The following is a 24,048-nucleotide window of genomic DNA, read 5'->3' on the forward strand; positions in this document are numbered from 1 at the left end:
TTACACGTCTGGTGGAGTCGTGCTGGGTATACACTTCCCGACCTGCGTACGCCTACGAGATAAGAACACGGAGCTCACACCGGTTAATCAGCGCCCTAGCCGCCGTCTCCGCAGCCACCTCTCACCACCCCGACGAAGACGACGCAGCCTCGACCGACGGTCCCACCGGAAATGGCCACAGATAGTGCGTCCCCGGCGCCCATCCTCTACCACACGCCGCGAGCACCGCCATCTTTTCACGGTGATGTATACGAAGATGCAGAGGACTGGCTGAACACCTTTGAGCGGGTCGCCCGCTACAATGGCTGGACCGACGACCGTAAGCTCCATAACGTGTATTTTGCGCTTGAAGACTCCGCTAGGACATGGTACGAGAACCACGGCACAACCTGTCCACCTGGGAGACATTTCGCATAAATCTCCTAGCTACTTTCCCCAACGCAGACCGCCGGGAGAAAGCGGAAGCTGCGCTTCACTCCCGCAACCAGCGCACTAACGAAAGCGTCCGCATGTATGTGGAGGACATGACGCGCCTCTTCAAGCGTGCTGACCCCTCCATGACCAAGGAGACAAAGCTTCGCCACCTCATGCGCGGGGTCAAGCAGGAGCTTTTCGCCGGTCTGGTGCGCAGGCCACCGCGTACTGTTGCTGAATTCCTCACTGAAGCGACCACCATGGAGGCGACGCTCCTGCAACGAGCCCGGTAATACAATGGAGATGTAAGCACCCTTGGGCCCGCTATTTCTTCAATGCCGCTAGGGACTGACGTAGCCGTTTTACGTGATCTAATCAGGTCGATCTTCAGGGAGGAATTACAAGCCCTCCAGCTGTCTCCCAGCGCGCCATCTGTTACATGCTATCTCAGTCGTCCGGGACGAGGTGTGCCTGGCATCGCAGCAGCAACAGGTATCTGAAATTCCTAGACAGACTGAGGTCAGACCTACATATGCAGCTGTCCTCTGTCAGGCGCCAGCACCAGTCTACGACGTGAATACCGCCACTCAAGCAGTGCAGCAGCCTGGTCTTTCCCGTGTGCCGGCTCGACCAGTCTATCAGCGGCCACGGAAATGTGATGTGTGGCGTACACCGGACCGGCGGCCCCTCTGCTACCACTGTGGTGAGGCGGGTCATATTTACAGGGCCTGCCCATATCGCCCAGTGGGCCTGCGTGGTTTCGCGCCCGACGATCCTTGCCCACGGAACGGCGAACGACCATTCGAAATCGAAGCTCACCTGTCGGCTCGTCAGAGGCCTGGAACATACGGCCGTTATGACTCTAGATCATCGTCTCCTCGGCGTTACCGTTCCCCAAATCCTCAACGAGACGCCGGCAATCCTGAGCGGCGTTCTCCCAGTCAAGGTCGGGAAAACTAATTCCAGAGGTCTCCGGAAGCAAGGTCGCTGCTGTCGGGAAAACTGAAGATCCTCCGTCGCCGATACGCCGAAACGCTGATTTCTTACAGGGGCAGGGTAGCGACAGCATCCGACGGGCTACCTCTGATCTGTGTGTTACAATTGACGGTACTGAAGCTGTCGCTTTACTTGATACTGGGGCAGATTATTCGGTGATGAGCCATGCCCTCGCCCAGGACTTGAACAAAGTTTTGACGCCGTGGTTGGGCCCTAGCATTCGAACGGCTGGACGTCACCTCATTAGCCCGGCCGGAAGGCGCACAGCCCGAATCAGCATCCGCGGTTTGGTCTACGTCGGTGAATTCGTCGTCTTGCGCGAGTGTTCGAGGGATTGGATCCTGGGCCTTGCTATCTACGGGCAAACGGTGCTGTGATCGACTTACACGAGGCGCGAGTCACATTTTCGACAAAGCAAGCCTTGGCGCACAGTGACACCGAAGACCCAGGAGTCAACGCTTTGCGTATTGTCGATGACGACGTAATGCTGCCACCACGGTCCAGTGTGCTGATGTTAGTTTGGAACGACTGGTTTCAAGACTACGAAGGGATTGCGGACAGTAACCCTTCGCTGTTGCTCGAGAAGGGAGTGGCTATTGCGTGCGGTCTTGTCCACCTGAATGACGGCTGTGCGACAGTTTTCCTGACAAATTTCACCAATGAAATTCAACACCTCGCAAAGAGAACGGCGGTCGCCTTCCTCCACGATGTAGATGGCTTACCGCATCTGTGCCCGTGGAGATGAATCTTCATGGCGATGCCGTAGCACACAACGCCCTTCAGAAGGTTAAAATCAACCCGGATTTGTCACCTCATCAAAAGAACCTTCTGTCGTCCCTGCTACTTGATTTTAAAGAATGTTTCGCGACGAGCTCCAAGGTCGGACGTACGCCGGTAGCCAAGCATCATATCGTCATCGATTCAGCCACGCCACCAGTTTGTGAGCGTCCATACCGTGTTTCGCCTAAAGAGCGGGAGACTATTACAGTGCAAGTCGATGAAATGCTTGCAGACGATGTTATACAGCCGTCAACAAGTCCGTGGGCGTCGCCGGTCGTCCTGGTGAAAAAGAAAGACAACACGTTACGATTCTGCGTTGATTACAGGAAACTGAATCAGGTTACAAAAAAGGACGTGTACCCACTACCCAGGATCGATGATGCGCTTGACCGACTCCGAGACGCCAGGTTCTTCTCTTCCTTAGATCTGAAAAGCGGATATTGGCAGATCGAGGTGGACGAGCGAGACCACGAGGAAACAGCTTTCGTGACGCCCGACGGTCTGTACGAATTTAAGGTGCTCCCGTTTGGGGCTCTGTTCTGCGCCGGCCACGTTTCAACGCATGATGGACACTGTTAAAGCTGGTCTGAAGTGGCAGTCATGCCTTGTGTGCCTGGACGACGTGGTCATATTTTCGTCTAGTTTCGAACAACACTTGCAGCGATTGCGCATTGTCCTTCAAGCTCTCCAGTCTGCGCAATTAACTATCGAGCCAGAGAAATGTCATTTCGCCTTCGAGGAGCTCCGTTTCTTGGGACATGTGGTCAGCGCACAAGGTGTTTTGCCAGATCCCGACAAGATTTCCGCCGTCTCCAGTTTCCCACGCCCAACCGACAAGAAGGCCTTCCGACGTTCTCTGGGCCTCTGCTTCTATTACCGCCGCTTTGTTAAAGATTTTTCTCGCCTTACTGAGCCATTGACAGCCTTGACTCAAGGCGACACACCGTTTTTATGGGGGAGTGCCAAGACGAAGCCTTCAAGGAACTCCGTCGCCGCCTGCAAAGTCCCCCGATAATAGCTCATTTTGACGAGAATGCAGACACAGATATCCACACTGACTCCAGCAATGTCGGCCTCGGAGCGATCCTCACACAGTGGCAGGATGGTGCAGAACGAGTGGTCGCCTACGCGAGCCGTACACTTTCTCGTCCGGAAAGGAACTATTCGACGACAGAAAAAGCGTGTCTTGCCGTCATCTGGGCTCTGCTTAAGTTCCAACCGTACGTCTACGGGCGACCGTTTCGTGTTGTCAGTGATCATCACTCGCTATGCTGGCTAGCCAGCATTAAAAATCCTTCTGGGCGGTTGGCCAGGTGGAGCCTCCGGTTACAGGAGTACGACATGACAATCATCTGTAAGTCGGGCCGGCAGCACCAAGACGCAGACTGTTTATCACGAGCACCCGTGGAACCGGCTATGCAAGACATCACCGATTATTGTCCTATCCTTTGTGCCGTCAGCATCTCTCGTATGTAGCAACTTCAACGGACCGACTCTGAGTTGTCGCCACTCATTGAGTACCTGGAGGGTAATAATGCTAGTATACCCCGTTTGTTTCGTCGCGGGCTGCGGTCCTCCACTCTACGGTGTGGAGTGCTCTACAAGCGCAACTTTGACAGCACCAGGGAGACGTTTCTGCTTGTGATGCCATCCCAGTTGCGGCCCGAAATCTTGAGCGCTTGTCATGATGAACCATCCGCCGGCCACTTGGGGATCAGTCGCACACTAACAAAGATTCGGCTGAAGTACTACTGGCCCAATTTACTACCATCAGTGCGTAAATACGTAGCAACAAGCCGTGATTGCCAACGGCGCAAATCTCCTCCTTTGAGACCAGCTGGCATTCTGCAGCCTATAGCACCCCCAAAGACCCCCTTTCAGCAAATTGGCATAGACTTCCTCGGCCGTTTTCCGAAGTCGTCCACTGGAAAATGGTAGATTGTGGTCGCGACGGATTACTTGACGCGGTACGCTGAAACTGCGTCACTTGCAAGCGGTACTGCTGCTGAAGTCTCCGAATTCTTTGTCCACGACATAGTCCTGCGTCATGGGGCTCCTGCAGCTATCGTTACCGACCGTGGAGCTGCATTTACGGCTCGCTTCACTCAGGCTGTACTGAAGCTCACGCACACCAGCCATAGACGTACAACAGCCTACCACCCACAAACAAATGGCTTGGTGGAACGCCTCAACAGGACCTTGACCGATGCTTTCCATGTATGTTGATGTCGAGCACAAAACATGGGACCAAATTCTTCCATAGGCAACGTTCGCGTATAATACCGCTCAACAAGAAACAACGCGGTTCACTCTGTTTGAATTAGTCTTCGGTCGCCACGTCACCACCCCTCTGGATGCTATGCTAACCATGGACCTCCCTGACAGTGAGACTGAGCTTGACGTCGATGTCACCATTTACGTTCAGCGCGCGGAAGAAGCGCGGCAACTGGCCAGACAGCGTATTCACCGCCAGCAGCAGATCGATGCTGACCGCTACAACCTTGGACGCCGCTACGTTACCTACAACCCGGGCGACTATGTGTTGATCTGGAAGCCCGCGTCGCCGCAGGCTGTCCGAAAAGTTACTGCGCCGCTACTTCGGCCCTTACCTTGTTGTCCGCCGCCTCAGCGACGTAACGTATGAAGTTGTACCACCCTCGCCGGCTCATTCGTCGCACAACGGCAAGCACAGTGACGTCGTGCATGTGGTGCGAATGAAGTCCTACTACGAGCGAACCTCCGACTGACTTTCAGGTTGCATGTAGTCTACCCCGTGATGCCAGACTATTGGTGTAACTCTTGAACGCTTTCTCTTCCCGCTCTTCTGTCTGACAGTAACACCGCATTGTGGCGATGCTCCAAAGGAGGGGGCAGTGACACGTGCATTAGAGCTAGAAGAAGAAGGAGCGAAATGAGACGTAGTAGAAGACGTTGAAGTGCCCGCCCGTTCCTGTTGCCCGCGTTCCTGACTCAGCTCTCCCGGTGCCTCGTTCAGCGGTTACAGCAATTCTTTAGTGTAACAACCGTTACAATATAACTTAATGAACTTAAATGCAACTTTCTACCCCTCATCCTCCTTAATTGACCCACAATTCAACTTTATCCGATTTAGGACAGCATTCATGCACACGATGTACAACGACGCTGGCTTACAAGCCCCACGCAAGGCCTTCATAATTATTCCGACACGTCTTTCTTAATTTTAGACGACGGCTTTCCGACAAGCGATCTTTATGCGCTTCCCGTAGTAGTAGCGCTCAGATTCATCAGCCACCTACACGTTATTAAACAGAAGAAAGGAACTGCGCTGAACCTATATGATGATTACCGGCGCCTGTAGCCGCTCCTGGAATAACAGAGCCGGCACAGAGCGTATTCGCAACCGCACCGTTTGCCCAGTCGAGTCAAAGAATTATGGAGTAAAATAAACCGAACATAAGCGGCCTCCGCCTTCTGCTTTCCAGCCCTCGTGGCGAACAGCCCGTTCCCAAAGTGTTCACGCTTGAGGATCCTTTGGAAACCTAGCAGAAAATAAACAGCCGCTATATGCCCACACGTATACGCGACGCAATGCAAGGAACACTGTCAGTTCAAAATGAGCCATGGCGAGAACAATTTGGCTCCTGATATCGTTTTTACATCGTTCCTACAGCCGCAAGTCATGCATGAACCAACAGTGTTTGTCTTGATCGTGGTGTATGCCGCGTACTTGAAAACCCCCTCCACTTCTCCGTGCACTCAGCGGGCGCTCTCTGCGGCAACTACCTCGTTTTCTTGCCCCCGTAAGATGGCGTCGCGGAGGCTTCTCTCGACAAGCGCGCCTTCCGCTGAAGCAGTGTCCTCATAACCTCCTTGGTTGATACAAGAATCTCGCCATTGCTTCTTGGTAATGCGCCAATGCCATACGGAGCAGCATCGGGGCTTGCGAAGGGGATGCTAGGCGGAGAACTAAGCTTGACGGTCGGTTGACCTCAATCCGGGCGGCTTGCCCGGGCACACCAAACATTAACATGCACCACCCTACTTCAAATTCTCGTGATTTGCCTTTGCTTCTGGATACATTTCATTGTTCAAACAGATAACAGAGCCGACACGTATCACGTGTCACTGTGAAAGTCTTCCTGATATTTCATCACAAATAATCGACATACTGCATCAGAGCTGGCGTTATAACGGCACCTCTTGGTTATCATTTGTCTACTTTTATGATTTGTAAGCCCTGTGAACTATGTAAAAATTGTGGAATGCCTTGTGATGCATTCTTGGTTCAAGAAGTGAGCGAAAAAACGCTTGAAATGTTCGTAACTGTAGCTGCGGAAATCTACTTTACATCTGTGCTTGAGTGCGTGCCCGTGGCGGAAGGCAGTTCTAAACCCACCGCCGAGCACCCATCGGTAAAAGCGGGTACAAGCGTGCCCCGACCCTACTCTAAGAGGAGTGTGCACTTGGCCTCGAAAACCTTCTGCGCTCCTTCGGGGGCAAGATATATTCGAAAACTTCAGGCTGCAAAGGTGATTCGGGATTCAAAACTGAAAACGACTCATGCCTTGCCCACGTGAAGACTCAGAAAAAGCCTTCAAGTTTCACGATCGAAACGCTCTACCCAGCGTGTCTGTAAAACGTAAAGGTTCACTGATGAAGTTCACTTCTCAGAGAATCGTTGCAACCCTGGACAAGTCCATAGGCAGCTTCAGCAATAGCTGAAGGTGCCTATGATGTCTTCTTGAGTCTGGTAAAAGGCGCCTACACGGATTGTTTTAGTACCACTCCTTGACCTACTTTCTTCTCACCCACCATCTTCCTCCCCAGCGTTTATTCTTCAGAAGCAAACGCGTATTTAAACCCCTGCCATTGATGATCGCTCTGCCCAGACGAAGAGAGTCCACTTGTCGAAACGTTGGCTCGACCTGCGAACTGAGGCTTCCCACGCTCTACCCTTGTCCGGTGCTCTTTCATACCGTGTAACCATCTTTTCCTTCACGTTCTACCTGGACACTAAACAAAACATTTCAATAAAAGTCGAGTCATCAGCTCTGCGCAATATATGTATGGAGTGCTTTAAGGCAGTACGTTAGGACGCATTCATTTTATAATTTATATCAATGCCATAGTCAGAATAAGCGACCAGACATTCTTTGTAGTCTATGCCGCGATGACACGAGTTATTTTCCTCAGTTAGAGAACGTTGTGCATTATCATCCTTAGCTAACATTACATTTAATAAACTGTTCGAAAGTAGAGAAGTTATTCATTGCAAATAAATACAGAAAAGCAAGGCTGTACTATTTCGACCTGTGCAAAAACTTCTAGATTATAGTCCTTATTTAATATTAGGCAATGAAACAATAGCTTTAGCTTTCACTGAAAATAGCTTAGCTTTCCTTTGTAACCGTATGGCTACGCGTGGACAAATGTCAATGAGTCATTACTCCCTTATTACAAACCTGCTCCAGCTTGGAGGATTTCCCTAAATATTTGACCGACACCATCCCCACATCGAGTTATAGATCAATTGGCTCTCGCCCTACCATCTCCTCTGTTGACCGTCCTGGTTAGCTCAGTTTGTAGAGCAACTGGCCCGGAAAGGCGGTGGTCCCGGGTTCGATTCCCGAAACAGGACAAATTTTTCAATAACTACGAAGTTTTTGAGAAAGCTGTATAGTTTTCTTTTGTAGCCGTATGGCTGCACTTGGGCGAATGTCAATGAGTAATTACTCGCTTATTAAAATAGATAGTGTCATGTTGTCTTTTCTGCAGTGTTCGTCTTTTCGTGCTCGTTTGCCATGAATACTTAACAAGTCGCCCAACTTCTCACGTTAACACAGGAAGTAAAACATAAGGTATAGTATTGAATGAACATTTAATTTGGGATGCACATGCAACACATGCGCTTGGCAACATGGGGAAGGCCTGTGGTATTCTCTGTAGACGTCGTTTATCTCTTCTATATAGGAATTAACTAATCTTATACTATATAATGCCTTATTTACACCACACATCATTTGTTGTAGCTTGTTTAGGCAACGACTTCAAAGGTCAGCACACTGGCTTTTCAGTCCGTCACATTGCAGGCTCACCGCATCATGGCCACAAAACTGTGCCTTCTTCGACATTTAATATACTCCCTGTACTTCTTCTATGTGATTTTAATCTAAGTATTAAGTATAAGCACTCACTGATGAAATCAAATGCATGCTTTTTCTCGCTGTGCAATGTAAGAATACCTTTGGAAGTTCTATTCGGTTAGTCCGCTTTTCACGTATCAATAACCGTTTTAATAGAATAGAACAACGCTTGCCGATATTATTAAACTGCGTGTCTTAACACTGACACAGATATATGAACAACAACAAAATGCGCACACGCTAAATAATTTAGTAGGTTAACAGTATGATGTGACAGATTAGGGTTGGGCATTCCAGCATGCAATTAAAGAAAAAGTTGTGTTTTCTGTTTTGTTTGTGATGCATGCATAATTTGCATAGATTTTCTGTGTATGGTGCATAGATATTTGGACATATATATGTGAGTGCTAATTTGCATAAATCCTTGAGCGTTACGTGCATATACTACTGCTTATTTGTTGTACTGTAGTGCGCCATCCTATGCCTAAAATGAAGAATTTATGATCTGTAAATGGAGCTTGTTTAATTTTTTTATGTATTAATATTAATAGGAACATTGATTACATGTTCAAGTTCTCGATATTTCAACTATGTAGCTCCACAACGATTTACTTCTGTATGATTTACTACCGCTGTGCGCTGCCATCAAATGAGAAGCTGCTTACATAGTAGCTTTTACTCCTTGTACTCACAATTTTCCTGTACCGGAAGGAATGCGGAATAAAGTGAATGCGAAAATGGATTTGTTTGCATCGCGTTGCTTCTGTAGCATATTTTGCGATTTTTTAATCAGAAAGTGCGACAAAAAGTTGTTCATAGCCTTTATAGAAGTAAAAGTTGCATAGATGTCTTCAGTAAAAATAAATGAATGACAAAAATTTTTGTGCGAAAGTTGCAGAACTCCACACTTGCATTTTTGTTTAAATGGAAAAAAGGTGCGTTTTCTATGTCTACAGATATGATCTCAGAGAAGTAGGCAGTAACATAACGGAAAAGAGCGCCAGCAGACGAAGGACAAGAAAAAGGAGGACACACAACGTCGCTGCTGTGCGTGTCGAGTCCCAGCCGCGCGCTCACGCGACGCGTTATCGCGGGTACAGGGTGGTCCGCTGCCCAAGACGCCGGGTTCTTCAAGCAGACCTCCCCAGGAAGGGTATTCTGTCTTGTGGCATGATAGGGCCACATAATGGGCTTTTGCCTCGCGAGGCGGACTTTTGTTGTCCGATGGCGGAACTGATCACTGACCCATCGGAGCAACTATTTGGGACCTATGACCCCTTTCCCAAGCATTTCACCTTGTAGAGCCCAGCACCACGCCGGGAGAAAGCTTGCACCCATTGAAAACCGGTGGGTACCCGGCGGCACCGGGTATAGAACGTGGTACCTTTCGAATACGAGGCGGGTGCTCTACCACAAGTGAAATTCGAAAGGATGACACAGAACTCCCCCCGAAAAGCGTGGCCTTGACCCTGCAGTGCACTACAAGGCCACGCTTCTCGGGCCTTTTAACTTTGAATTAGTCTATAACATGGCGGATCACTTTTGATTAAGGGTGGTTACGTTGGATTAAGGATGATCGCGTAGAATTAATGTGGATTAGGTTGGATTAAATGTGACTAATATGGGTTGTGCAAGATTAAGGTAGATTAATGAAGAATTGTTTTCACATTCATAGCCCGTAAGCAGCAGCTCTCTATGTTAAACGAAACAATTAAGTAGTTGATAATTAAGCGAACAGAGAAGGGGCTGCATCAGTTGTGTGTCCTCTTTCTTTCTTGTTCTTCGTCTGCTAGCGCTGTTTCCCGTTATACTCTACCAACTCGCCCAGCAACATACATTGAATTACGCATGTGTCTTGCAATATTTCTACTTGCTCCTTTTTGTCGAGATAGAAAACAAAAAACAATCATGGATTACCGTTCTCATCTCAGCACACCCAATATAAACTACCTAACGGCTTCATACAAAGAGTACAAACACCGTGTATAAACAGTTCACACTTGTTCCTTAGCACGAACATGGGAGGACGTAATGGCGGCCGCCTAGTTTCCCTGAGCTGTCGACCAGGGGTGAGTGGCGGCGTCAGGCTGCGGTCAGGCACGGCGTGTCGCACAACAATGGTGGGCGGTAAGTGCCCATGTTGTTCTCTTCAAGATCATGAGGTGGCCTTGAGGGCCCGTCGGCGGCAGTATAAGACCACTTTGAACGCACAGGCGCCATCGGTGAGCGCCGTATATCACGGAGATTCAAGTCAGACGAGACACTGCTATTCGCCCGCTGTTGGGCAGCTGTCTGTTTGGTGCACTGTGATCCCAAGATGTGGATGCGGGCGAACCACCGGAAGCAGTTCGTCTCGCTTGATCCGGCGTCAGCCGTTCGTTCGGGAGCACCAATATGACGACGGAATTGGGGTTGGCCCAAATTTAGGGGTGATAGACAGAGCTTTAGGGCTTAGCACGGGCCTAATGATGTCACCGGTCTAGTTGAAATTATGTATACGTCTCAGCGATTCCATTAAACAAATTCAGCCTTGCCTTCTTCCGATATCCGAGAATTCTCGCAAAACTCTACGTTGTCCCTCGTCGTCTTATCATGCAATGAACGGTGAAGCAGTCCGAACCTTCCGCCAGTTGTTTGCGCTTGCTGAAGCAGTGTTTGTTCAGCAAAGCCTTTAAGGGTTCATAACACGCTGGCATCTCCGTCCATGTCCAAGAAGTGTTCCAGTTCTTCGCTATATTCCGCGTGATAACTCTTGTCAATCATCCTGATGACGTCATCAAAAAATAAAAGGCCTGCTTCATACGGGAATCGAACCTACCTCTTTTTTTTTCTTTTGCCACCTGGTGTCCTTGATGTTCTTAGGTGTCGCCTGGAAGAAAAGGACGCCGAAGTTGGCTCGCGTGCTGTGCGCGGAACTTTGCCTGCTGGTTCAGCTTCGTCCCGTCGATTTAGTCACGTCTAGCCCTGTTGTCCGTGACATATTTTGGTGTCGGTGCTAGGTTTCGATCCCAGTACATGTCCCGTACACCACTGCATGCCGAGGACTCAACTTCTGTGCCAGTCGACACCCCTTTGCACAGTACTAGCCGGAGGAATCAAGGTCTGCCCCTGAGCACGGGCCGTGGAGTTCAACACCGCAGCCGCCCCTCGATCTGCTATGCAAGCTCCAACCTGCTACACCCTGCAAAATCCACGACTGCCTCAGCCCTTCCACGGCAGTCAGAGCTTATCCAATTTGACTGGCTTATCCAATTTGAACGGGTCGCCTCGTTTAATCAGTGGGACGACGCCGCCAAGCTTCAAAACGTCTTTTCAGCCTGGAAGATGGCGCTCGTACTTGGTACGAGAACCGAGAAGACGCCCTAACATCATGGCGTGAGCTCTGCCGACGCATTCATGAGACCTACACCCGCGCGGATCGGCGGGAACGCGCAGAAAAGGCTCTACAGTCTCGTATGCAGATGCCAGATGAGACTGTGACCATGTATGTGGAGGACATGACCCGGCTCTTCCGACGTTCTGACCCGGCCATGACCGAAGACAAAACGGTGCGCCACCTTATGCACGGTATTAAAGAGTAACTGTTCGCTGTCCTTGTGCGTAATCCACCAAGGACGGTTGCCGAGTTTCTTTCGGAAGCTGTCACAATAAAGAGGATGCTCCAGCAGCGGTCTACCACTTACAACAGGCCGGTGGTCGCCGCTTCGGTTGTGGAGCCGTTTTCGGCCTTCGGGGCTACCCCGAGCCTACGCGACACCATCCGCTCAGTTGTACGCGAAGAGCTCCAGACGCTTTTCAGTGCTCCACAGCCGATGGTCGGCTCTGTAGCTAGCATTGTCCGCGAAGAGCTTCAAGCGTTGAAGCCTTCGGTAGCGTCCGCTGATCCGCAACCTTTCCTCACGGAGTACCTACGTCCAACTTATGCAGATATGGCGCGACGCTATGCGCCTGCTTCGGCTCACCCAATCAAGGCTCACTGTATTCCGCACACACTGAGCCGTTCGTCGAGAACCGACGACCACCCCAGCAGAAGGCGGACCCGTGGCGCGCCCCAAATCGCCAGCGTCTGTGCTTCCATTGCGGGGAACCAGGTCATCTCTATCGCCAGTGCCCCTATCGACACCTTGGACTTCACGGATTTCCCATCGACATGCGTCGCCCTCCAATAAGCCAAAGAACCCGAGAGATTGAAGACTACTTAGCGCAGCAGCGCATGGCGCCAACTTCCCAGCGGCAGTGATGATCCACGTCCCCACGCCGACCATCGCTGCATCCTAGGTCATCCTGGATGGCGCAGCGACGGTCGCCAAGTCCCCGCCGGGAAAACTAAAGACAGCGACCTCCGGGGGCGAGGCCGCTTGCAATCGACGTGACGAAGACCCCTGACAACGACACCTGTGAGCGATCTAGATTTTACGGAACCGACGACAGTTCCTACGCATGAACATCGATTCTCGCTGGACATACCCGTGGTTCTCGACGGCCATAAGGTTAACGCATTGGTGGACACTGGCGCGGATTTTTCGATTATAAGCGAGAAGCTAGGAGAGCTTCTTAAAAAAGTAATGACACCATGGTCTGGCACGAAGATTCGCACCGCTGGCGGACATGCCGTAACTCCTAGGGGCCTGTGCACGGCACGAGTTCAAATTCGCAGCTCCACGTTCATTGTAAGCTACCTCGTTATACCTGATTGCTCCCGTGACTTTATCCTTGGGGTTGATTTTCTCCGGTAGTATGGAGCTATTGTCGACCTCTGGAAGCGCACAGTGACATTTTCAACTGAAAAAGCTGCTGATACTGACACCAAGAATCACCAACGCCGCGCCGCCCTTCGAATTTCCGCCGAGAGCGTTTCGATTCCGCCACGCACCAGTGTTTTTCTGACTGTTACCTGCGACGAACTGCATGACGGGCATGCGGCGGCGGAAGGCAACCAGTCTCTTTTGCTCACCCATGGCATCTGTACAGCGCGCAGCCTCATCTACCTCCGCGGCGGCCGGTCTGAGCTCCTGGTGACTAACCTCACCAACGAACCCCGGAATCTTTTTCGTGCTACTGCCATCGCGTTTGCTGACTCCATAGCGGATGTTTCAGAATGTTTTACGTTTGGGGCTGTTAGCACTGTGCAGCCCCCACTTGACCGTCTTGATATTAGTCCGGATCTCTCGGACACACAGAATCGTGAGATACGTGCCCTCCTACTAGAGTACACCACTTGTTTTGCGTCCTCATCGAAAGTACGCCAAACGCTTCTCGTGAAGCACCGCATCATTGCTCCTGACGACGCCAGCCCTATCCGCCAGCAGCCGTACCGTATCTCAACGAGGGAACGTGAAGCGATTCAGACACAAGTTCAAGAGATGCTTTGTGATGGTGTCATACAACCATCCAAGAGCCCGTGGTCATCCCCTGTCGTGCTGGTAAAAAAAAGGATGGGACCCTTCGCTTCTGTGTTGATTATCGAAAGTTGAATGCCATCACTAAAAAGACGTCTACCCGCTGCCCCGTATCGACGATTCGCTCGACAAGCTTAGTCGCGCCCAGTACTTCTCCTCCAATGACTTGAAGAGCGGGTACTGGCAGATTGAGGTCAATGAGCGGGACCGCGAAAAAACAGCTTTTGTCACCCCAGATGGACTGTACGAGTTCAAAGCGCTGCCTTTTGGCCTATGTTCAGCGCCGGCTACTTTTCAGCGCATGATGGACACCGTTCTCGCCGGCCTCAAATGGCAAATCTGCTTAGTCTATCTCGACGACGTTGTCGTGTTCCCTGAAACCTTTGAAGAACACCTCGAACGCCTGCGCGCAGTATTAGATGCCCTCCGGTCAGCTGACTTGACGCTCAAGCCCGAGAAGTGCCACTTTGGCTACAAAGAGTTGAAGTTTCTTGGTCATCTTGTGAGTACCGCAAGCGTTAGGCCAGACCCCGACAAGACTTCTGCTGTCGCCAAATTTCCCGTTCCTGCAAACAAGAGAAGTTTGAAACGCTTCCTGGGTTTCTGTGCGTACTACTGCCGCTTCATTGCCGATTTTTTCGAAGTTGCCGCCCCCCTAACTCGCCTCACGCGCGATGATACACAGTTCGTGTGGGGCGCCGAGCAACAAGAGGCTTTTGCGGAGCTGCGCAGCCGACTGCAAACAAGCCCTGTTCTTGCGCACTTTCATGAAGACGCTGGCACCGAAGTCCACACCGACGCCAGCAATATCGGCCTCGGCGCTGTACTCGTTCAACACCAAGCTTGCCTCGAAAAGGTAATAGCGTATGCCAGCCGCACGCTCTCCCGCGCCGAGACAAACTACTCCACTACGGAAAAGGAATGCCTTGCGGTTGTGTGAGCAACCATGAAAGTTAGGCCTTACCTCTATGGCCGCGCGTTTAAAGTGGTCACCGATCATCATTCCTTGTGCTGGCTGGCTAACCTCCGCGACCCATCGGGGCGCCTAGCACGATGGAGTCTTCGCCTCCAAGAACTTGAGTACACCATTGTGTATAAATCTGGCCAGAAACACGAAGATGCTGACGCGCTGTCGCGCGCACCTGTCGGTTTAGTCGATGAGAGCACGTACGACGAGAGCAGTTTTCTTGGACTCGTGAGTGCTTCAGATATAATGACTCAACAGCGAGCTGACCCGGACCTTCGACCTGTCATTGACCACCTGCAGGGTCGCGCTGCTGATATCTCTCGGCAATATGCTCGGAACCTGTCTGCTTTCTGTCTCCGGAATGGCGTTGACCGGAGACAGAAAGCACGGTGGCACGGTTGACCGAGCACCTCCTCGTAGTGCCAGCCGACCACCGTGCCGATATCCTTTTTGCTTGCCATGATGAGCCCACCTCTGGACACTTGGCTTTGCAAGCACACTCGCCCGAGTTCGTCAAGCCTATTACTGGCCTAAACTTGCTGACGCCGTTCATCGTTACGCCAGAGGCTGTTGTGAGTGCCAACGTCGAAAGGCGCCGCCTCTCAAGCCAGCGGATTTGCTCCAACCGATTGCGCCTCCCCGAACCCCGTTTGACCAAATCGGCATCGACGTTCTGGGCCCATTTCCGCTGACATCGGTCGGTAACAAATGGATTATAGTCGCGACCGGCTATCTGACACTGTATGCGGAAACCAAGGCGGTGAAGTGTGGCACGTCATCTGAGATCGCCCAGTTTTTTATGCAGCAAATCATGTTGCGCCATGGCGCGCCGTCCCAAGTAATCACCGATCGAGGCACGGCGTTTACGGCACAACTTATGCACGAAGTATTTGAGCTGAGTCAGACGAGCCATCGCAAAACCACTGCCTATTACCCAAAGACGAATGGCCTTACGGAGAGACTAATAAAACGATCGCTGACATGATTGCAATGTACATAGACTCCCAGCACAAGACCTGGGACGAGAATCTCCCGTACGTCACATATGCCTACAACACTGCCATCCAAGAGACGATGCGTTTTACGCCATTTCGCCTGCTCTATGGACGCGACGTTCAGACGATGTTGGATGCCATGCTTCCGTGCTGCACGGATAATCCTCTCATCCCAGACGTTGAACAGTTTGCTCAGCGTGCCGAGGAAGCACGTCAACTTGCCCGCACCCACATTCAGCAACAACAGGGCAAGGATTCGCGTCGCTATAACCTCCGTCATCGACACGTCACATAGCAACCAGGAGAGCAAGTATGGGTGTGGACACCGGTGCGCCGGGCCGGCTTGTCTGAAAAACTGATGTCGCGTTACTTTGGACCTTACAAGGTTCTGCGCCATGTCACAGAAGTGACATATGAAGTCCTTCCAGCGGGTACTGTGCAGACCTCGCGTCGGCAACCACGCTCCGAGGTTGTGCACATTGTCTGCATGAAACCGCATTTCACGCGGTAATGTGCAGTGTACTACGCACTCGTTTAGTTGTGTAGGGCACCGCCTCCGTTTTATATTCGGTTCCTGTACCGACGTGCATCGCCCATCGCTCGCGCCCAGTCTGTGTCTTCGTTTTTTTTTTTAGGAGGTGAGTAACGCCACCTAGTGTCCCTGATGTTCTTAGGTGGCGCATGGAAGAAACGGACGCCGAAGTTGGCTCGCGTGCTGTACGCGGAACTTTGCCCGCTGGTTCAGCTTCGTCCCGTCGTTTTAGTCACGTCTATCCCTGTTTTCCTTGACACTTTATTGCCAGTTTCAAAACATTTTTACACGCACAAAATCTTACGCGATAAACACACGATATGGGTTAAAACATACGCCAGTTCGGGCTGCGTAATCTACTAAAGTGCGCGCTTGTGTAGCAGCGCTTCCATTCTCTGAAGCCACTCAGGCACTTGATCTTCATCTCAATCCCTGGGATCCCCAGCTGAGCGGTTTAACCAACTGCGCCCACCCGGAATCGTCAAACTCACATCGTAATTCGTTTCTACCACGTGGATGATGTCAGCGAGATTCGAATTATATGACGCCGGTGAATTTGATTCGCTCCGCGGAACGGTGATTGGGTTCGACAAGGGGCGCGCAATGCACCGCGTGCAGCAGCAACGCGCAGGTTTTCCCAATTATTCACTGCAGATTCTGCAGTGCTCTCAGAATGTTTTCACAGATCAGTCTCTAAAGCGCTGCTTTATTTCTTCTGCACAGCGGTCCCAACTGGCCAGTAAATCTACTAAATGCAACAGGCCTTTACAAAGGACGTAGGGGATGTCATGAACAAAACCTGTATGCTAAATTTCACATTGTCTGGTGGTAACACGAAAATAATTGCAAAACAGTGGTCAACGGGAAAATAAATATTGCGAAACAAAAAGATATCACATTCCTCAAGCATACGCCATTTAACGGTGAATGAATTTGGAACTCTAAGTGCCGCATCTTTTTAACAAAATGGCGAATAGATGACAGACAGTAAAATCAAAACAATAAAAATGCATTCAAATGAAGTGTCTAATTCTTTAAGTACTGTCTTTGTGTACTGGAAGTAGCAGGCGATTATGTCTACTTGGACAGGTAGTAACCGCAGATCCGGACCATGAAAAGGAAATAACAAGAAGAATAAGATTGGGATGGAGCGCATTTGACAAGCACTCGCAGATTATGACTAGCAGCTTACCGGTATCGCTCAAGAGGAAAGTATACAACAGTTGCATCTTACCTGTACTCACCTATGGGGCTGAAACATGGAGGCTAACCAAGAGAGTTCTACTTAAGTTGAGGACAACTCAGAGGTTACCGACATTACCGACGTGGGCTGCTGCTTGCTGCTTGCTGCTTGCTGCTTGCTGCTTGCTGCTTGCTGCTTGCTGCTTGCTGCTTGCTGCTTGCTGCTTGCTGCTTGCTGCTTGCTGCTTGCTGCTTGCTGCTTGCTGCTTGCTGCTTGCTGCTTGCTGCTGCTTGCTGCTGCTTGCTGCTTGCTGCTTGCTGCTGCTTGCTGCTTGCTGCTTGCTGCTTGCTGCTTGCTGCTTGCTGCTTGCTGCTTGCTGCTGCTTGCTGCTTGCTGCTGCTTGCTGCTTGCTGCTGCTTGCTGCTTGCTGCTGCTGCTTGCTGCTGCTTGCTGCTGCTTGCTGCTGCTTGCTGCTGCTTGCTGCTGCTTGCTGCTGCTTGCTGCTGCTTGCTGCTGCTTGCTGCTGCTTGCTGCTGCTTGCTGCTGCTTGCTGCTGCTTGCTGCTGCTGCTGCTGCTGCTGCTGCTGCTGCTGCTGCTGCTGCTGCTGCTGCTGCTGCTGCTGCTGCTGCTGCTGCTGCTGCTGCTGCTGCTGCTGCTGCTGCTGCTGCTGCTGCTGCTGCTGCTGCTGCTGCTGCTGCTGCTGCTGCTGCTGCTGCTGCTGCTGCTGCTGCTGCTGCTGCTGCTGCTGCTGCTGCTGCTGCTGCTGCTGCTGCTGCTTGCTGCTGCTTGCTGCTGCTGCTTGCTGCTGCTGCTTGCTGCTGCTGCTTGCTGCTGCTGCTTGCTGCTGCTGCTGCTTGCTGCTGCTGCTTGCTGCTGCTGCTTGCTGCTGCTGCTTGCTGCTGCTGCTTGCTGCTTGCTGCTGCTGCTACTGCTGCTGCTGCTGCTGCTGCTTGCTGCTTGCTGCTGCTGCTGCTGCTTGCTGCTTGCTGCTGCTGCTGCTGATGATGATTTCTTTAAAGAAATGAACGTTTGTCTAAAACTGAACTGATGTATGCCTTGAATCGAAAAGGGAACATTCATTATGGCACCGCATGTTCGATTGCCTCTGTTATCTGTATCCCTCCTGCATTGACCACTAACGTTGTAAAAACAAAATTTTTTTTTTCGCATGTTATTCTTTGTTTTTGCTTTTTGTATTGAAAGCTTCTTTGACGCCAGCGTTGGCGCTTCTTTTGATTACTTCTCTTTTCAAACCCATGATTGCCCGCTATCTCCTCCTAACCGCCCACGACAAGGTGCGGCAGATACCAGAAGAGATATTTACGGGTGCGTTGATCAGTGATGAAATATGTGCGAAATAATTCAAGACAATGGTGCAGGAAACACGGACAGAACCGAGACTAGCTCCCGTTGCGCCTTATATCTTTGTTATTTCCCTGTTTTCTGGGCTGTTGCGAATCCTGAGTTCTCCACACTTGCATGGCTTGCAAATGTGTTCCAACTTCGCCCCATTTGAGGAGCGGTCGCACCATGTTCTCGTTCAGGTTATGCTGGAAGAGACAGAAACCACGGAGGAAGGACAGGTCATCGCCCAAAGCCTTTGCGAGCAGCTAGGCATCGCCACCGACTGCCTTGTCTCGGGCTCCTACATCGACTTGCTGCCCCAGGATACTGTGTGGGAATGAAATTCAACTTGCGGAGAATAAACGTTGCTCGATGTTGCTGCTTTTTGTATTTAGAGCTGCTATTATGGAGTAAATGTAGCCAGGGCAGTATTATATTGCAATAAAAAAGCACGGGATATTGTGAAGCAAAATGCATTTGCAGATCTCAGCCGCGATGGCGCAGTGGATAAGATGCCCGACTACTGTGCCGAAGTACCTGGGTTCGAACCCAACCGCCGGCGGTTGCATTCTGACGGAGGCAAAACGAAGATCCCCAGGTAGCCAACATTACTGCATAGCATTCTACTGTGAATCTTGCGAATCCTCTTTCTACCTTCCTACTTTCACTCCGATCTACCCCGTTCACTTTCGGCGTGGGTCAAGTGTCTACAGAAAGAAGAGCCACAGATACTGCGCCTTTCCCTTCTTGAGAGCCATTCATCATCATCAGCCTGACTATACCCACTGCAGGGCGAAGGCCTCTCCCATATTTCTCCAATTAACCCGGTTCTGTGCTAGCTGCATCCATTTGACCCCTGCGAACTTCTTAACCTCATCCACCCACCTAACTTTCTGCCGCCCCCTGCTACGCTTTCCTTCCCTTGGAATCCATTTTGTTACCCTAAGCGACCATCGGTTATCTTCTACGTGTCCCGCCCATGCCCATTTCTTCTTTTTGATTTCCACTAGAATGTCAGTAACTTGAGTTATTTCTCTGACACAATCTGCACGCTTTCTATCTCTTAATGTTACCCCTACCATTTTTCGTTCCATAGCCATCTGGGTTGTCCTCAACTTAAGTAGAACTTTCTTGGTTAGCCTCCACGTTTCAGCCCCATAGGTGAGTACAGGCAAGATGCATTCATCATTATTTGCACTAATATTATTAACGCTGCTGCTCGCAAAGATAAAGGAGCACTAAAAGACAAACGTAGTGCAAATAACAAAGGCGTACAAACGAAAGATGCGGTGTAAAGAAATTAACTGTGGTTTAGCTTGTGGTTAAACCTGGTGTTACGCGATAGCTGATAAACGTGCCTGCGTGGACTAGGGATAACGTGAATGCAAGGTTTCAGCAGGATGATTGCGATATCACCCTCCCATATGAAAGGAAGGGCCCGAGTTGACAGCCCCTACCAAACGTAATGTCAGAAAGCCCTACGTCCATGTAGTGCCCGGCCAAATGTCAGCTGCCAGCAACTGCCTCCCACTACTACTACTACTAGTACTGCTAGTGGACCTACTAGTACTACTACCAATACTACTACTACTAGTAGTAATACTAGTAGTACTAATACTACTACTAGTACTGCTACTACTACTACAGTATTTCCCGCTCAATTTAATCCAAACGCTAGACTATTTAATCATAGCGCCATAGAATTTAATCTAGGCGCCACAGAAAATAATCCAAGCGCCAAAATATTTAATCCTGCCGCCACTGATTTTAATCTGGTCGCACTTCAACAGTTCCTGGACAGCCAAGACCATTAAATCTATTTCATCAACCCTATAATCATGCGCATCAAATAATTGGGCTTTCTGAGCGTATTAATATGAATAATGTTGTCAAGCGATTTTGGTGGGTCATGTGACAGTGTAATGTGATTTGGTGTGACATGTGCGATAATGCGCCCATTTTTCAACTGTATCATCATGGTTGTCAAATGAAAGGGCTCTTCGAGCTTAATAAGGCGAACATAGCAGTAAAACGATTTTGCTGAGTTACATGACAGTGTAACATGATTTCTCTTGACATGTGCGATAATTTGCTTTTTCTTTAACTTTCCAATCATGGGTATCAAATGATCGGGCTTTCCTAGCGTATTAAGGTTAATAACGTTGTAAAGCACTTTCGATGAGTCATGTGACAGTGTAACGTGATTTGGCGTGACTTGCGCGATAATCCGTCCCTTTTTCAACAGTATCATCACCGGTATCAAATGAAAGGGCTTTTCGAGCTTAAAAACGCGAATATTGCAGTAAAACCATTTTGCTGAGTTACATGACAGTGTAACATGATTTCTTTAGACATGCGCGATAATTTGCTTTTTCTTTAACCTTATAACCATGGGCATCAAATGGTCGAGCTCTCTGAGCATATTAAGATGAATAAGGTTGTAAAGCGATTTCGATGAGTCATGTGACAGTGTAACGTGATTTGGTGTGACATGCGCGATAATCCGTCCCTTTTTCAACAGTATCATCACAGGTATCAAATGAAAGGGCTTTTCGAGCTTAATAACGCGAATATTGCAGTAAAACCATTTTGCTGAGTTACATGACAGTGTAACATGATTTCTTTGGACATGCGCGATAATGTGCTTTTTCTTTAACCTTATAATCATGGGTATCAAATGATCGGGCTTTCTCAGCGTATTAATATGAATAAGGTTGTAAAGCGATTTTGATGAGTCATGTGACAGTGTAACGTGATTTGGTGTGACATGCGCGATAATGTGCCCATTTTTCAACAATATCATCACGGGTATCAAATGAAAGGGCTTTTCGAGCTTAATAACGCTATTATTGCAGTAAAACGATTTTGCTGAGTTACATGACAGTGTAACATGATTTCTCTGGACATGCGCGATAATTTATTTTTTCCAACCCTATAATCATGGGTATCAAATGATCGGGCTTTCTGAGCGTATTAAGATGAATAAGGTTGTAAGGCGATTTTGATGAGTCATGTGACAGTGTAACGTGATTTGGTTTGACATGCGCGATAATGCGTCCCTTTTTCAACAGTATCATCACGGGTATCAAATGAAAGCGCTTTTCGAGTTTTATAAGGCGATTATTGCAGTAACAGGATTTTGCTGAGTTACATGACAGTGCAACATGATTTCTCCGGACATGCGCGATAATTTGCTTTTTCTGTAACCTTATAATCATGTGTATCAAATGATCGGGCTTTCTGAGCGTATTAAGATGAATAAGGTAGTAAAGCAATTTTGATGAATCACATGACAGTGTAACGTGATACGTGATATTTTTAGCTTTTGGCACCTATAGTCATGTGTTCCTAATGATTCAGATTTTTGAGAGTAATGGAGCGAATGTTTCAGTAATATAGATTTGCTGAATTACGAGGTCATGTAGCGTGATATGGTGTGACATCCGCGATTGTTTCCCTCATTTTGAACCGTACAATCACAGGTATCAAATGAGTCGGTGCTTTGAGGGCAGAAAGATGAGTACTGGGGCCGTATTACGCACCGCTCTCAAACGGATCGCTGTCAAAATCGCTCTCAAAGGCCTATGTCCTATTGGTCAGTTCTGACCGGTCAGTTCTGCGTCACCGGTGGACGTCATCAGACGTCATGAACACGAAAGAAACGATGACGTTGAGCACCTAAATATGGCCGCCAATTGAGAGCGTTTTTTGAGAGCGACGGAAGCAGTCTCAAACGTTTGAGAGTGAAAATGGCGGCCGCGTAAATTGCGATGCGCCGCTTTGAGGCATTGTATCGGCGATCCACAGCGAAGAAGATTCCTGGCGTTATTTGCCGATTCACAAAGCAAAGCGTCAGGGACACGTGGTGGCTAAATAGAAGGAAAGTGGCCGATTCGGGCAATGGATTGCACCTGCTGGAAAACTTGACTAAAATAAATCGAGAACTGTTGAAAGCAGTAAAAGAGTGGGCAAAGGCACACAATCACAAGTATGTGTGGCACTCGAACGGAAAAGTATTGCTGAGAAAGTCTGATGGCATGTCAGCAATCTCACTCAGGGCTACATTTCCACTACATGACTTGCATTTTTACCCAATACGTTCATCCTGGCGAATTTAAAAGCCGTATCGGATCGAGGTTTGAAAAGAGCTCGAAGTGTCTTCATTTTAACGCTCAGTCAATTTTACTTCAATCATGCAATGAATTCTTTTATATCATTATGATCTCTGAAACATGATGGTGCACCAGTGAGATAGATATCCCTCGGTTAGGTAGCTTTCAAACATTCGTTTTAAACCACGTGACAGTGCGCGGTGGCGGTGTTTGTGTTTTGCTTGGGAAAACATTCCAACCCGAGTTGTTACCTATGTTCACTATATCCAGAAGCGATTTTGAAATTCTATTTATCTCGGCAACATATTTTTTGTTGTGTGTTATTGTCCCCCTCATGGCTGCATTCCCAATTTCCTCCATTTGGCTGGTTGGTTTGTGGGGTTTAACGTCCCAAAGCAACTCAGGCCATGAGAGACGCCGTAGTGGAGGACGCCGGAAATTTCGACCACCTGGGGTTCTTTAACGTGCACTGACATCGCACAGCACACGGGCGCCTTACTTATCACCTCCATCGAAAAGCGGCCGCCGAGGCCGGGATTTGATCCCGCGTCCTTGGGAACAGTAGTCGAGCGCCGTAACCACTGCGCCACCGCGGCGGGGTGGCGCAGTGGTTACGGCGCTCGACTACTGTTCCCTCCATTTCCTCCATTCCTCCTCCGCAAATTTCCTCCATTTTCTTGAATCATTATTTTCGTATGTTTAATGACAACTGTTTAAAGTTGGTGTTCGGGGGTGATATAAACATTAATTTATTAGTCTCAGATATGCATGCTAAAAATCTACACGTTTTATTGAAGATGCATGGTCTCTCGAATGTAATTAATTCACCAACACGTCTCACAGCTTCTTGCTCGTCTTTACAATATGTTTTCACAACAAATTTTGAAACTCGCTGTCTTACATATGGCATCATTACTTACGATATCAGTGAACACTTGCCTGTTTCTCTCTGTGTTAGAAACACTAAAATTAAGCTTCATAGTTCAAAAGACCACATTCAGGTAATCAATGATGAAACTCTTCTAAACTCACTGAACAATGTTCATAAAAGGGTGGCGGAGTATAAATCGCAGTTAAAGCTAACATTAAGTTTTTTCTTATCAATATCTCCAGTGTGATAGAAATCGTATGGGTAGCAATACAATCCCGCTTGGGTACCTCTATCATGGGCGTCTGCTACAAACCCCCGGACAGTTACAC

The 24,048-nt window shown here is 49.3% G+C and overlaps 1 protein-coding gene and 1 pseudogene across 2 annotated transcripts in view; both read left to right on the top strand.

The window, feature by feature from the left end:
* The window catches only part of LOC146172046 (uncharacterized), a 277,444-nt gene extending 258,256 nt beyond the window's left edge, over nucleotides 1-19,188 (top strand). For both annotated transcript variants that reach the window (XM_084586121.1, XM_084586120.1), the window contains exon 5: nucleotides 18,937-19,188. In XM_084586121.1, coding sequence (XP_084442247.1) covers nucleotides 18,937-19,077 — 141 coding nt within the window. In that variant the 3' untranslated portion in view covers nucleotides 19,078-19,188. The remainder of the gene's footprint in view (nucleotides 1-18,936) is intronic.
* Nucleotides 525-16,332, top strand: LOC146172048 (uncharacterized; annotated as a pseudogene).
* Nucleotides 19,189-24,048: the final 4,860 nt, after the last annotated feature.

Source organism: Amblyomma maculatum, unplaced genomic scaffold (genome assembly GCF_055883805.1).
Source record: "Amblyomma maculatum isolate TAMU_Amacu unplaced genomic scaffold, ASM5588380v1 scaffold_15, whole genome shotgun sequence".
Taxonomy (NCBI): domain Eukaryota; kingdom Metazoa; phylum Arthropoda; class Arachnida; order Ixodida; family Ixodidae; genus Amblyomma; species Amblyomma maculatum.